This window comes from Rutilus rutilus (genome assembly GCF_951802725.1).
Source record: "Rutilus rutilus genome assembly, chromosome: 1".
Lineage (NCBI taxonomy): Eukaryota > Metazoa > Chordata > Actinopteri > Cypriniformes > Leuciscidae > Rutilus > Rutilus rutilus.
Window position 1 is genome coordinate 50,246,210 of NC_140209.1, and position 15,798 is coordinate 50,262,007.

At 38.1% G+C, this 15,798-nt stretch overlaps 1 protein-coding gene across 4 annotated transcripts in view; it reads left to right on the top strand.

Moving 5' to 3' along the window:
* tanc2a (tetratricopeptide repeat, ankyrin repeat and coiled-coil containing 2a) overlaps nucleotides 1–15,798 on the top strand; it is a 164,973-nt gene that overhangs the window by 121,083 nt on the left and 28,092 nt on the right. For all 4 annotated transcript variants that reach the window (XM_084405786.1, XM_084405787.1, XM_084405789.1 and 1 more), the window contains one exon: nucleotides 14,213–14,361. In XM_084405786.1, coding sequence (XP_084261912.1) covers nucleotides 14,213–14,361 — 149 coding nt within the window. The remainder of the gene's footprint in view (nucleotides 1–14,212; nucleotides 14,362–15,798) is intronic.

Here is a 15,798-nt window from a genome sequence, read left to right on the forward strand (position 1 = left end):
CGTATGGATATCTTTAAAATGCAACACTTGTCACTTTCCGGTGCTGCCACGAAATCTTTCACACCTTCGCTGACGTGGGTTATCGCTTTTTATGTGCCAAGACTTCCTCAACCTACTCGGTCTCAGAGACGAAATAAAAAAAAGCATAAATGTTAGTGTATTCACATATGAGGGTTAATTTTAGCACATGTGATCATTTAAACAATAGGCGTATTGTGCTCTTATTATTATCTTGTGCAAATCCAACAGATGGCACTGGACCATTGAGGAAACCCTTCCTTACACATCAATACTTTCTAAATGTACCTCCTGCTGTCTTTCTAAAGCATTCTGACTAGTATTTTTCCTGCCTAAAAAAAGGTCAGAAAGGAGTATTTTGAAATTTTCACATAACTCAGTACTTGCACTGGAGTGAGGGACACTTGAATATGTGTGTTTTTTTTTATCTTTGCTTAAAATTCCTTGAATGAAAGAAAATCTGACTGGAAGATAAAGTGCACAATAATACTGGATATCTCAAATATGTTTTGATTATTTGATCTAATTGTGATCTGGTGATTATGTAGTAATTGTGTCAGGCCTACACTAAAAATTAAATGATCAATAAGTTATGACAGTATATGTTTCTACATTGCTTTAACTAATCAAAATAAGTTATACAATGAGTTATACAAGACTTTTTTTTTTTGTCAGTTTAAAGTAATTTATGTTGAAGTGATTTAAACATCCAAGTTGATTGTACTTAAAATTTAAGGCAGCAACTTTTTTACAGTGTAAAATGATATTTAAAGGTGAATGCCATCTTTTACTCACCAAACATTAATTTGTGTCCAAAAAAGTTTTTTTTGTAAAGGCAAAAACAGTTGAATCATTCTTCACAATATCTTCTATTGTGTTCCACAGAAGAAATAGTCATACAGGTTTGGAACGACACATGATGACAGAATTTTCATGAAGCTCTATCAACAGGTGTTGCATGCTGTGGATCACCACATAAATAATTGCTGCTCTTCCCTCAGTTGGAACAAAAAACATGTTAGACAAGTACATAACAGTGTCGTTTTTCTTCATTTTTAAAGCTCATATATAGATTTCTCGCTTTCAATTGAAGTATATCGTTTTCTCTTTTCTGTTTTTCAGTTGTTGTTTCTTGGGTTATTTACACTCAAGTGTTACCCAAGTAGCTCCCCACTGTCCAGACTCGCACTTGATTTGGCAAGAGACTTTCATAGAGGCATCACCGTTCCTAGTGTGTGTGTGTGTGTGTGTTGAAGATGTGAGAATCTGCCTTTCCTCTATGTACCACATGTCGTCTTTTCAGTGTTCTCTCAGGGTTTCTGTCACAGGAAGTCAGTAGGAAGTGTTGTAGTTGTGTCATGTAGTTTAAGGAGTCAGTACTGTTTGAATAGTTGAACTGTTTATTTTGTTGAACTATTGTAGTTTATTTTAAGCACTCTTTTATCTACTCGCCCGTTTCATTCTTGAAAAAAGAGCAGTAGCATTTGTCAATTGTCTTTACATTTGTTTGTCTCGTTTTTTCCTTAATGTGTTTGCAATTCTTTGAAGTGATTCAAAATCAAGGCTATGAGACGTGGCAGAGTATGAAACCTCATTGTAACCACATCAACACATCTGCATTTAAAACACACTGCATTGTGTTTTTTTGATGCGTCTGCATAGCAGCTGTAGTTTTTCCCACAGCATCATCTCCTGAATGTAAATGTGGTATTTCTCAATAGACTGACTGACCCAGACCCCCTTTCCCTTTTTACACAATTGGTAGCAGTACGATAAAAGCTTTGTGTTCACTAAGCAACAATTAAAAAAAGAAAAAAGAAAAGAAACTGTTGTTCTTGAAGAAAATGTATGGATGATGCTTCTATAGAGACTCATATTTATTATGTATTGTCTTCAAAATATTATATATGTGTGTGTATATATATATATTATCATAGATTTTGCTGACTATATACAATTATAATTACTTTTTTATTATTATTATTATATTATTTCGCAGGAAAATTCCAATGTGTCTAATCTTGATAAATTCTTGATACATTATAAATATCTTACAGATTTAATTATTTAATATATAAATATATCTATATTTTTTAAAAATCTGAATTGATCAAGATTAGACACAGAATTTGTCTGGAGAATAAATCAATAAATAAAATTTAGTTTTAGAGTCAGTTGTGGTTATAGATAGGTAGCCTCCACCCCAACCAGTTACTCTAAGACAGAAATGATGGATTGAGCGTCTTGGGATTATAGTGAAACGTGACCTACTTGGACCAAACTCTCTCCCCTCCAATAGAATACATCTCTTGGGGCCGTGAGGGTCAGAGAGGAACGACCCACGGCCCCTTTAGTTTAAGCATCCCCGTGCCTGTGACCAACAACAGCGTAATCCGACCCCCAGCCTTGCACACTTGGTTAAGCTCTACCATCTGTTTTTCGGCTTCGCTCCTGCCCGTCACTTTTTCTCCTCTCTGTTTGTTTTGGGGTCGTCCTGACCGTCTCTTGTCTCTGGCTCTGAAGATGTTAATGACGTTACAGTCTGTACATGTACTCAAAAGGGGGACCTTTCCTTTGTAAACCAGAATCTGGGTTTCCTCAAAGTCACTCCTGGCTTGGCTGGGATTCTTGACCTGGATATGCTCTGGACTGGTAAGTCTAACCCGTTGCACTCTCGTTCAACAGCTTTTCGTTCTCTTTTTGTGCAGGCCTTGTGTGTATGCATGCGACACATGCCCTTCCAACATTTTTAACTGTGTTGAGCAGGGAACACAGAGCGATGGGTTTAGTGGTTTCTTGCTGCTCTCGCTCGCTCGCTCCCTCCCTCCTTTTGTGGTGTTTGGACTCCGACTTTTCAGACTCCTCATGGTTCCTGTTAAAGCTTGAGCCAGCGGTTTCTCTGAAGCTCAGTAGAGCAACCAAACCGCCGTCGAAGTCCTCTCCTCCCCGTTCACTGACAGCCACAAACTGTTCTGAAGTAGAAAAGAAGCAGGGTGCTCATTTTCTGCTCAGTCCTTGCGACTGCATGGACCCTAAAACGAACAGATCGAACTCTCCCTTCTCACCGTTCTCCTGTGGAGCTGGACACCAGCTGTAAGCAGGGAAAACCGCTTGTTTGGATTATGGATTTCGCTTTGACGGTCAGGAAGGCGTGTGCCGGAACGAGGGCCAGATGCACGTGGCAGAGGAGGAAGCGGTCTCGTCCGTATGACCGCACAGGACGAACCAGCCTAGGGGCGAAGCGACCGAGTCGGACCTCTTCGCTCCTCAGGCAATGGATGTCTCACTTCTGCTGTACATCTCGGGCCTGTACATCCAGTCTTAGCCTCTCTGATCAGTCTCTGCTCCAGTCAGGATGCTGCACCAGTCCCAGAGGTGCACAAGGTATCGTTGGAGATGAAAGTGATGGACAGAGAGAGGTGTACGGAGAGGAAGTTTGGGTGGGAGAAGTTGAAGGCGATGACGAAGATGAGGATGAGGATGAGAACGAGGAAGAAGGACAAGAAGATGATGATGATGATGATGATGATGATGAAGAGGAGGAGGACAGTAAAGAAGAAAAAGGTGAGGTGGAGATAAAGAAAAGGTAGCTGACTAAGATGGTTCTGATGTCGCAAGAGGGCGACAGGAATACCAAACTCTGTTGTTCTCATTCCATCCGGCAATAACGCACGTGTTGACTCTTTATCTTTGATGCATGGAAACGCTGCGCTCTCATGCAGGCTGAGTGTCAATTAGAATGATGGAGATGAACTGGAGACCCGCCTGGGGTGTAATGTGTCTCGATTAGAAGAGATTTCAGAGTAGATGAGATGTATGCATGACCGGGTTGTGAATGGGTTGAGGTGGTGGAGAGCGAGAGTGAAGATTGATGGGCCCCACCGTGGCCTTCAGATGGCAGTCATCATCAGTACCGCTTACCTTGTTGTGGTCACATGGGTTTTGTTTACACTGCAGGGGATGTTTTAATTTTTTTTTTTTTTTTTTACTTGAGCCTTTTTTAGACTACAGTCGCTTCTGCTAGCACATCCACATTGGTTGACATTGTAACAACACAAACTCGTTGGTTCACCTTTAGCAATGTTTCATCATACATTGTTTTTCATGAGGGCAGTATACAAATCTGAATATATTAAGAAACGGGAAAGGGTGTTACTCTGCTAAAATCGTTTTCTCGTTCTATTCTCAATTTTGTCTCGATGGATAAAAGCATCAATGTAAATAAATACATAAGTTCATAAATGTTATTTTCTAGCTAAACATTTAAAGCTGCAGTCTGTAACTTTTTTGGGTTAAACATTATCCATAATAAATGTTTGAGCAAGTACATAACCAGCCAGTGTTTAAAACTATCTGCTTGCCTTAGCTCGCATTCGCTTACAGATTCAAAACGGTAAGCTTGTAATAATGTTTTTAATTCCAGTGGTACTGGTGGATTTCCACGGGAAATTCAAGCATGTCTTTGCGTCATTACGTCACATGTGTACACATAAAGAAGGTGTCTCGGCTAGTAGGCTATATTGCGTGTGAGGATGTTGGAGGTGGAGATTTATAGCCTTTTCTCACAGCACTTGATATAAACTTATCAGTTTGAATGCGGATCCAGAAAGGTTCAAACGACAATCACCAGTGACAACTGGAGATTCACCCGTTGTAAAATGCAAAAGACTTCGAACTTCGGAGTGGCTACAGAAAAAAAGAGACTGCAACCGGGCCCATGCGAAAACAAGGATAAATATCGGAAGGGCATTAAATGTAGTCACGCAATGCTGATGATGTTAACATTAACAATTTGAGAACAAAGTATATTTCGCACGGTTTGAGGTGATATGATAAGTGATCATTAGATTTAATCAGCGCGATTTACTGCAATGCTTTTTTCCCCTTAGTTGGTCAGAACAAAAGTGGATGTTACTTACAGGGTTTGTATGGGTGCTTGAAATCCTTGAAAATGCTTACATTTTGGATAAAATGCTTGAAATTGTAACTGTATTTCTTTCACAACAAATACCTATCTGACTGAATAGTTTGTTTATTAAATGGAGAAATAAAATGTAGCCCTTCAGATACAGAGCGATTTGCGCTACGCTGGCCAGAGCAAAAGTAGGCGGAGTTTTCATTTTGATTTCCACGCTTGTTTGGATACCCCGTTTTTATTGGCCGCGCGGGTAATCGTCACAGAGCGCAGCGGCAAAAGTTGAACTATTTTTAACTTTGACCGCGGCGTGCACGCAAGCTCGCCAATGCTGCGCTCCGCTTTGGTCGACGCAACAACAAAACGTCCTCAATATGCAGTGAACATAGCCAAAGTTACAGCACAGTAACTGTAACGTTAAAACCTGCAAACGTTAGCCCAGTGCATAACAACAATCGTTGATTGCTGAACAGAAATCGTGTCAGATGGTGTGTCATACAAGTAGCCTACTGTAAGTTTGATGATGGCAATATTTACACTGCTCTATTCCTGTAGATAAATGTATATGTCTTGGCAATGAAAATACATATTTTTTCTTTCAATTAATATAGGCTATTTATCAGGCAGGTGCCTGTGCACTGTCAGAGTCTTCTGGGTTAAAATGGAATTACAGGTTGTTGTTGCAATGTCTCAGATTCATTCAGACCATTCAAACCTGGTCTATATCAATAATGTGTCCCAAAACCAAGGCCTGTAAAATATTTCTGTTCAAATCCTATGTCTTCATATTTTCAACCCTTGAAATTACTTCAGCTTTACAGCCTGAAAATCACATTATTTGGGAAGCAATATTTGGACATTAACATAATGAAAAGTATTATTCATAGGCATTATCTACTTAGACAGTAATACATTTTGATGAATAAAACTTGTGATTTGCTTGAATATCTGATCCTTCTGCTATTACGTTTATAGCATTATCTATGTGATAAAAACACTAAATAATAATGTTGGTATGTAATTTACGGTGGTGTAAGGTGCTGTAAAAAGCTTTAAAATGGACCTTGAAAGTGCTTGAAAAGTGCTTGAATTTGAGAAAAAGGTGTACGAACCCTGTACTTACTTGTTCAGATGACATTTTCCAGTGAAAATTCTTATGTTGGTCATACTTCCAAAAAGTAGAATCTGTGATTACAAATGACAGTATCCACATCGGCACAGTGACTGACAGCCACACATTCTCCTCAAAACATTGGATTCATCCGCGCTGTGCCGTGCTGAGGTAGCCTGGCAAGCCAGACCTACATCAAGATGTTAGGTCTGGCAACTCACCATTGGCACGGCTCAATCCGAGGGGCGGGATAAACGGTTGTCTTTCAAATTCCCTCTGCACGCAATAGGATAGCGCTACAACCAACCAGAGCGTTTTCCCACCAGCGGAGCTAGTTGATATATTAAACTTTTGCCGTATCTGGTCGGAAAAACTACGAACACATCTTACTTTTTTAAGAAAGACTTAAGTGCCGTTCTTTGTTCTTTTCTCAAAGAACAGCTTAACTGCAAGTCCTCCAGAGTCGCGGCCAAAGCCAATTCGAAAGACCGCTGTTCGCCAGCAGCAGCCGCCATTCTTTGTTTTCAAGTAGCAGGGAACCGTCGCAACTCTGTCGTCATTATGTTAAGCCCGCCCCGCCTACTCTATACACGATGTGATTGGCCTGACTAGAGTTTGGTTTTTCCAGCTCGAAAGTCAACGGAGAGTTGCTAGACTACACTGGCTGCAAAATAAATTTTACTGCTGCTAGGGTGCGTCTAGATTTCTAGGCTAGTGCTGAGGCGCACAACCCACGTAAAGTTGATAATTCCGCAAATAACTGCAATTGCAGATTTCGAACAGAGATGGCGACAAAGAGGAAAAGCTACGGACTGCAGCTTTAAACAATCCATAAGATAAATTCACTTGGGAAGCAACTTGGTAAGACTTGTTTTCAGAGTATTGGGAAAAGAAATGAAGTCATACTGTTTTGGAACAATATGAGGGTGTGTAAATTATGACTTTGCTTTTAAATTTTTTAAGTTAAAAACAAGTGAAAGAAATACATTCTCTAAAAAAAAGTCTTAATATCTTATGCAGTGTTGCTTCTCAAGTAAATTTATCTTATAGATTTTTTTATATTTTAATGAAAAACAAGTAAAAAAAGTAATTTATGCTGTGCATAATAAATGTTTGTTGCTTCTGTCTCTGTGGGTACATTTAATGGCAACAAATAACATTTTTAATAAAAATAAAAAAACATGATATTGCTCAAACTGATACATTATTAAAAATTCTTTTAATCAGATTTCACTAACAGAGGTTATTTGTATCAGACTTCAGATTTCATGTACTATATGCTTCTCCAGGTCAGAAACGGGAAAAACAAAGATGATTTGAGTCATATAGGCAAAGACAATACATTATTTATGCCTGTTTGAACAAGGTCAGTGTTAAATCTTATAATTTTACAATTTCTGGAAACCAGTGTGGGTTAGCAGTCTCAAACAACCACTTAAATTCTGGAAAGCAGACACAAGTGTTTTCACTGATTTGACACTGCATTTTTCATGCTTAAAATGTCTCACAATGACAGACCAGATTTTTCTCTTGCCTATTTATTTAGCAAAGAGTTTGTTTGCAAGGCCCTTTGTTGTTCTTTTTTTTTTCTTGTGCCTTGTATTTCTAAACCGCCAGCACAGCCGGTCCGCAGCTTGGTGCTTGGCTTGTTAGTTGTGCCGCCCTGTTCAGACAGCCACCCTGTCATCGTGTAGCCGTCTTCTCCTCCCTGTGAGCCTTGGAGCTTTGCTTGGTTAACTCAAACCAGCTTTGGGATGTTATTTTCGGACATAGACTTTCTTGAAGCAGCATTGCTTGCGGGCAAATGTAATTCAGCCCATCCGATTGTGCTTGGTGTCTCCTATCTCTCTCTTTCTGTTTTTCTCGGTCTCTGTCCTTTTTTTTAACCCCCTAACTCTATGCATTATACTTACGCACCATTTGTGCTATAGAAATAAATGATACCTCAAATCTATCTATCTATCTATCTATCTATCTATCTATCTATCTAGTCGTGCTCAGAATTAATCATACCCCTGGTAAATATGATCAAAAATGGCTGTAAAAAATAAATCTGCATCGTTTATCCTTTTGATCTTTCATTAAAAAAATTGGCAAAAATCTAACCTTTCATTGAAGTAAAAGAATTGAAAGTTGGGGGGGAAATCACATTATGAAATAAATGTTTTTCTCCAAAACACGTTGGCCACAATTATTGGTACCCTTTTATTAAATGCTTTTTGCAATCTCCTTTTGCCAAGATAACAGCTCTGAGTCTTCTCCTATAATGCCTGATGAGTTTGGAGAACACCTGACAAGAGATCAGAGACCATTCCTCCATACAGAATCTCTCCAGATCCTTCAGATTCCCAGATCCATGTTGGTGCTTCTTCTCTTCAGTTCACCCCAGTCATCAGGTCAGGGAACTGGGACAGTCATGGCAGAAGCTTCATTTTGTGCTCCGTTAACACATTTTTGTGTTGATTTTGATGTTTGTTTTGGATCGTTGTCCTGATGGAAGATCCAACCACGGCCCATTATAAGATTTCTAGCAGAAGCCGTCAGGTTTAGATTTTTTTTATCTGTTGATATTTGATAGAATCCACGATGCCATGTATCTGAACAAGATGTCCAGGACCTCCAGCAGAAAAATATGCCCGAATTAAAGATCCAATGGTATATTAAATTGTACACATGGGGTACTTTTTATCCTTGTGTGCACCAAACCCATCTAGCGTGTTTGCTGCCAAAAAGCTTTTTTTTTTTTTTTTTCATCTGACCACAGAACCCTGTGCCGATTGAAGTTCCAGTCATGTCTGACAACTGAATTTGCTGGAGTTTGTTTTTGGACCAGCGAGGAGCATTTTTCTTGAAAACCTCCCAAACAACATGTGGGGATGTAGGGGTGTTTTTTTTTTTTTTTTTTTGGCTTTCTGACCCCAAGACTCAACTAATCTCTGTAATTCTCCATTTGTGATTAATGAAGAGTCTTTGGCCACTCAAACTTTCATCGTTTCACCTCACCGTCCATTAAGACAATATAGACACACGTCCTCTTCCTGGCAGATTCGTAACATCTGTAGTTGATTGGAACTTCTTAATTATTGCCCTGATGGTCAAAATGGGGATTTTCATTTCTTTAGCTATTTTCTTACAGCCACTTGCTATTTTGTGAAGCTCAACAATCTTTTGCTGCACATCAGAACTATATTCTTTGGTTTTACTCATTGTGATGAATGATTAAGGGAATTTGGCCTTTGTGTTTCCTCATATTTAAACTCCTGTGAAACAAGAAGTCATAGCTGGACAATTTCATGTTATAGTCCCCCTGGTGTGCTAAAAAAAAAAAAGGTAAATATTAATGGGAATATAGTTCAGAGATATTTTATTCATAATAAATTCTAGGGGTGGCAATAATTGTGGCCAACGTGTTTTGGAGAAAAACATTTATTTCATAATGTGTTTTTTTTTTTTTTTTTTTACTTTTAATTCTTTTACTTCAATGAAAGGTTCAATTTTTGCCAATTTTTTGAATGAAAGATCAAAAGGATAAACGATGCAGATTTATTTTTTACAGCCATTTTTGATCATATTTACCAGGGGTATGATTAATTCTGAGCACGGCTGTATATATCTGTATGTCTATGTATCTGTCTGTCTGCCTATCTATCTTCTATCTATCTGTCTATCTATTGTTCTACCTGTCTATATACTGTATATCTGTCTGTCTGTCTGTCTGTCTGTCTATATATATATATCTGTCTGTCTATCTATATATCTGTCTGTCTGCCAGTCTATCTATCTGTCTGTCTTTCTGTCTGCTGTCAGTCTGTCTATTTGTTTGTCTGTCTGTCTGCCTATATATCTGTCTTTTTGTCTCTCTGCTGTCTGTCTACTATATATATATATATATATATATATATATATAAATCTGTCTATCTATCTGTCTATATATCTGTCTGTCTTATCTATCTATATGTCTGTCTGTCTGTCTAATCACCCTAGCAACTACTACTTTGAACAGCTTACCAGCTACCCAGAACACCCTAGCATCGCAGCCTAGCATTTTGCCTGAGCTCGTACCACATTTACTTAAAAATAAAATAAAGTTTAGTTACAGAGTTATATTGTCCAGAATGATCTGTAATGCATGTTTGAGAAAGAGCTCCAGTGTGTCCAACTGCAGTACTGTTATGGTAGGCCAAGTGTTGGCTTCACTGCAGTTTGGCGGTATGCAGACTTTTGCAAGTGTAGGAAACCCTGTGTCAGAGGCAATGGAATGATATTTGAATTGTTAGTTTAAATGTGCCCTGCCTCACTAACTGCAACCCTGCTATTAGAAGTTCAACGATTCTATTTTTTTTCCCCTTTCTGCTGAGTCTTTCATTCTCTGCTACACAAGCAGCTTTTTACATGTGTGGTTTAGTTAGAAGCCATGTGTCATTGATTGCCTTTATACAGCACTGATATCTGCTCTGATTTTAAAAGCCCAGCGGTGCACATCAAGGGCTGTAAGTCATACCTTTGTCATTGGACCAATCAGCATGTTCATTCCTGTAACCTCTGCTGCAGGTCTTTAGGTTTTACAGGAAGCAACCACCTGTGAATGATGAGGTTTAAACCCCTGCAATGCTGATGTGTTTTGCTCTTGTGAAAGCACAAACAGCACGCTTCCCGTGGGACCCTGGGGGAGGACGAAATAGGAAGCGGAGCTGAATTTGTTGCTCTGTGGTGAAGTTAAAGAGTGGAACTTTAAGCGACTCCCGTGGGGGGCGTTAGAGATGAGACAAACGACTTAAACATCTGAGGTTTGTGGTGTCATCATTGGTTTTGTTATTTTGAATAGCAGACAGAACCCTCAGGTTTGTTTTGTGGATTGTAATTTACTAGGGCTGTCAATTGATTCAATAATTTAATGAAAGTAATTGCTGATTAATTTAATCAAATTAATCAAATTAAATTAAATGTTTATGAAATATAGTTTTATTTTTAATTAACGTTAAAATTAATTGTTGTAAACGTAATTGACGTAATTGTTTAATTGTTGTAAAATATTATTTATAGTATATTATAATATTTACATTATTATTTTAATTGTTAATTTATCAAATTTATATTAAACATTTGTTTATCTATTTTTTAACTAATTTACGTGACCTTTAAGTCTGTTGCATCCCAGCTATAACAAACCTGTTGGTCGTAAATCACCTTGTATTTATGATTTGGGGAAGTTAAATAAAAAATAAAAAAATAATAATAATAAAATAATTGTACATTATTTTTAACAATATTTCTTACTATTTGCTATCATGATTATTTACCTGTGCTGGAGTGAAAGGCAGTCGTCAGGTTTTTAGTTTAAGATCCCTATCTGATCCCAGCTATAACAAACCTGTTGGTCGTAAATCACCTTGTATTTATCCCTTTTTTTACCGTAGCATTGCTCCCCGCTGATGACAACCCCCCATACCCGCCCCACACACACACACACACACACACACGTCTCCAACCCCCTGCGGCCTGTCTGAGTATCAGATAGCTCATCATCACTCGTACAGAAGTGCACTGATGCGTGATAGCTGCCCTTTTTAGCTGTGAGATAGTCTGAGTACATGTGTATGATTGTTAATGGTTATGCCTTCAGATATGTCTGTGGTCCATAAACATGTCAATTTGTTTGAATGTTTTCTTGTGCTTACATCCTCGGGCCTACCTTTAATCCACATATTCTGACATGTTTGTGAATCATCTGTTCAGAAGGTTTTTTTTTTTTTTTCTATTCTCAACTAAACAAACCTCACAGACTTTATTCTTGTGATGAACAGAAGTTTCCCCGTATTGTGCTATTCCAGCTCCTGCTGGTGTCATTAGTGGGTTTCTGAACTTTATTATGTGCTGCTGTCACAAGTGACATACATCCCGCCGGAGGTACAGAGCAACGATAGAGCGATAGAGGAAAAATTTAAGAGGAATGTTCGGTTGAAGAAAGAATGAAAGAGACAAATGCTTCAGGACAATCTTTAGCATAGTTTCCATGACAACATTTGTGTTGCAACTGCACCGCCGAATTCCCACGGGTCGACTCCTGTATTATAGAGACACAAAATTCAAAACAGGAAACCAATTTGTAGGCTTGGTTATATTGTCTGGAAAAAGTATTGTTCTTTGCACAGCCTTTAAAAAGTGGTTACATAGACTGTGACGTTCATAAAATGTGCAAGTTGGCAAAAAAAATTGAGTTAGTGTCATTAGTTTTACTTTGTTGACTATACACTCTGTTGAAAAACAGCACCTTAATGCAATTGAACTTTCAAATCAAAGATCAAAATGTTCCTATGATGCCCTAAAATGTCTTAAGTAGTCATGCTGTCTTAAGTAGTCAACTCAATCTTAGGTTTTGTCCTGTAGATGTGCCTGATTAGCGTAATTAGCTGTAGCATTTTATTCTTTTATATCTATTTGTCCAAGTGACTTTTGAAGCCATTGTAAAGTAGCCAATGTATATATGCCCAAATGTGCATATTGAATAAATGCATATTACTCCAAAATGCCTGTGTGTTCATGTCATTACTGGTTTTGCGGCATAGATGGCCATTCTTAGCATATTTAGCTGTAGCATCTAGTGTGTTGATTGTTCTTGTTCAGGACTTATTCGGTAACTGTTATACAGAGATTATTTTTCTTTCAGATTGTTTGTACTTTTTAGGACAACTTATAAAAGCTAACCATAGCTGCTGCCTGAGGCTTTGGTTTATCTGAGAGAAATTTCGAGTCTCTGAAGACGGATTTGATTGTAAGACGAGCATGTGCCTTAGAGGTGAGGCGACTCGCCCGGTATTTCTGGGAAAGACTGTTTGTTTTGCAGTCGGTTTTCTTCGGCTGATGGTGAGAGGTGAAAGGCAAGGCATGAAAAAAAACTAATCCTGAAAAAGCTCTCCTCGCTGTGGATTTAGCCACTGTGGGACACCTCTTCTTTTGAAGTCTCGCGATCAGCCTTTGACTGTGATTTTCAACGCACAGGCTCAGAAGCCTCATCTGCGCTCGCGGTTCAAGAAAAGTTACGACACCAGACATCCCTCTGATAAGGATTGTTAGGTAGTTTAGTGTGACGGGGTGTTTTACAGTCTTTTTGGGGTTTTGGCTTAGCTCACTGCTAATTCACAATAGTGAGTTTGGAAGTGTGGGCTGGTTTACATGTCCTTTTCTGCTGTGGTTTCAAAATATATATGATTTGTAAGCAGAAGGTCAAAGTGCATTGGCATGAGGCTGTTTGAGACTGAAATTCGGATGAGACCACAGGTATGCAGCGTAGAGTGTGGATTTGTGACTGCCTAGTTGTAGTGGACAGTGGACATTGGACAATGTGGAATTGCAAGAATTACATTATTGATGATGAAGTCATGGAAAGCAATTTCTCTGGATGCCAGAATTACTTAGACGTACACAGTCTTTACATTTCCTGCCAACATTACTGCAGTTTTGGCAGTACCAAATACATAATTACACCTCATTTTTCCCTTGTAGCCACTGTGTTTCACGTTTCCACAAAATATAAGAGGCACAACTGTTTTCAACACTGATGATAATAATAAATGTTTCTTGACCAGCAAATCGGCATATCAGAATGACACTGAAGACAGGAGTAATGATGCTGAAAAATCAAAGGAATAAATTACATTTTAATATATATATATATATATTAAAATAGAAAGTGTTATTTTAATTTGAAATAATATTTTAAAATATTGCTGTTTTTACTATATTTTTGATCAAATAAATGCAGCCTTGATTGATGACTTATTGTCTGGTTTACATTATTACTTGTATTGAAATTCTGGATGAAACGGATGATAATAATTTTATTTATTAATATTATTTATATAGCCTATATTATGACTTATTTCAAAATAAAATAATTTTATATATTTTAATTCTAGAAAAGAAAAAGAAAAAGCCAAAAATAAAAACAAATCACTGATATCAGCTGATAAATGATTCAGACATTGTGCATCCTTCGCTGAGGAGCTTTATTGACATAAAAATGGTTTAGTATGATTATTATTGTTTTATCATATTCCTCTTGCTGCTGTTTGACATTAGCTTTACATTATGCCAACAACAGCCTTTAAATGGTTTCTTAGTTTATAAACATGGTTTTACCTCTCTCTTTTTCTTTTACTCTCTTACAGGGGACGAAAGCCAAGAACTGGGTCCTCCTCCGTCTGTAGACGAGGCCGCCAACACACTGATGACGCGACTGGGGTTCCTGCTTGGGGACAAAATGAACGAAGGGCCTGGTGGAGCACAGTACAACATGGAGGAACAAGATGACCCCCAGGTTTGATACATGCATTTGATGCTCTATCCAGTCTCTCTCATTATTCTTTAAAAATAATCTAAGTGACTTTTTGGCCTAGTGGGAGGGAGGTGCGTCTCTGCAGCTCAGGGTTTTGTCAGTGGGCGGCTCCCCACCTCAAAAACACAGATATTCTTGCTCTCTAAATCATGGCAGATGTTCCTGGGTTTTGGATGAACACCAGTAGTTTGCGCTGGAGTATTCATACAGTTCGAGTCTAACTAGGCATGTCTCAGACAGCAGATGCTGAAACCCCTGCCGCTACTCTATTTACAGTCCGCACTGATCTTACCCATGATTCTCCAGTGAACATCTGCTTTTGGGTTTCGAGTGCTTAGAAACCTTTCAAGTCAGAAAAATTGAATCCAACATGTGTTCTATTCAGTACAGTAACATATTAACGATGTCATATGACATTAAATCTTGGGCTGTTATTTTATATTATTTTTTAAAATAAATGAATTGCTTAATACACAGATTAAATACTGATTATAAAAATGGCTTTAGAAGTCAATATATTATCTGTTGTATTTCAAACATAGTTAGAATTTCAAAATTAAATTTGTCCAATGTTACAAAAATTCCATATTATAGAATTAAAGTCAGCATGAAACAGAAGTTGCGATAGTCTGTTCTTCCATATTGTGATGTATATCCGAGTGAAATGGCTTCTCGAACAAGAAATGTTGGGCTGGACTTGTTTTTGTCAATCAAGAATTGATTGGATGGTTGTGGTTTGCTATTGCTGTGATGTCATGTGAGTGAGAGGTTGTCCCGCTCTCGCATCGAAAAACATCATCAGAGAAGAGAAATCGCTGCAAGAGGGACAAGTTATTTTGTTTAAAGATTACAGTATTGAAGAAAATACTGTGCATGGATAAATCATTTATAATAAATACTGCAATATTAAAAAAATGGTCAATTTTGATTTCATGGTGACTTTAAAGGGGTGGTTGATTATGATTTCACTTTTTTAACTTTAGTTAGTGTGTAATGTTGCTGTTTGAGCATAAACAACATCTGCAAAGTCACGACGCTCAAAGTTCAAAACAAAGGGATATATTTGCTTTTAAAGAAATTGCTTTTTAAGGACTACAACAAACGGCTGGTAGGGACTACACAACATTCCTCCCGGGTTAGTGACATCACCAACCCTAAAATTTTCATAAGCCCTGCCCCCTGAACACGATTTATAGATTATCAAGACAGTATATGCTAATCAATGACTAGACGATAACTACACAAGCAAAAAAAAATTCATCAACTAACCATTCAGAAATGTTGTCTACATGTTGTCACTTCTTCATGAGTCTCTCCATCCTTGTCTGACTCCGGTTTGAGGATAAGACATAAGATTGCCATAAGAGGCTAAAGGTTTTTGAAACTTTCAGGACACAAGCTGTTTTAGCTCAGCCCCCT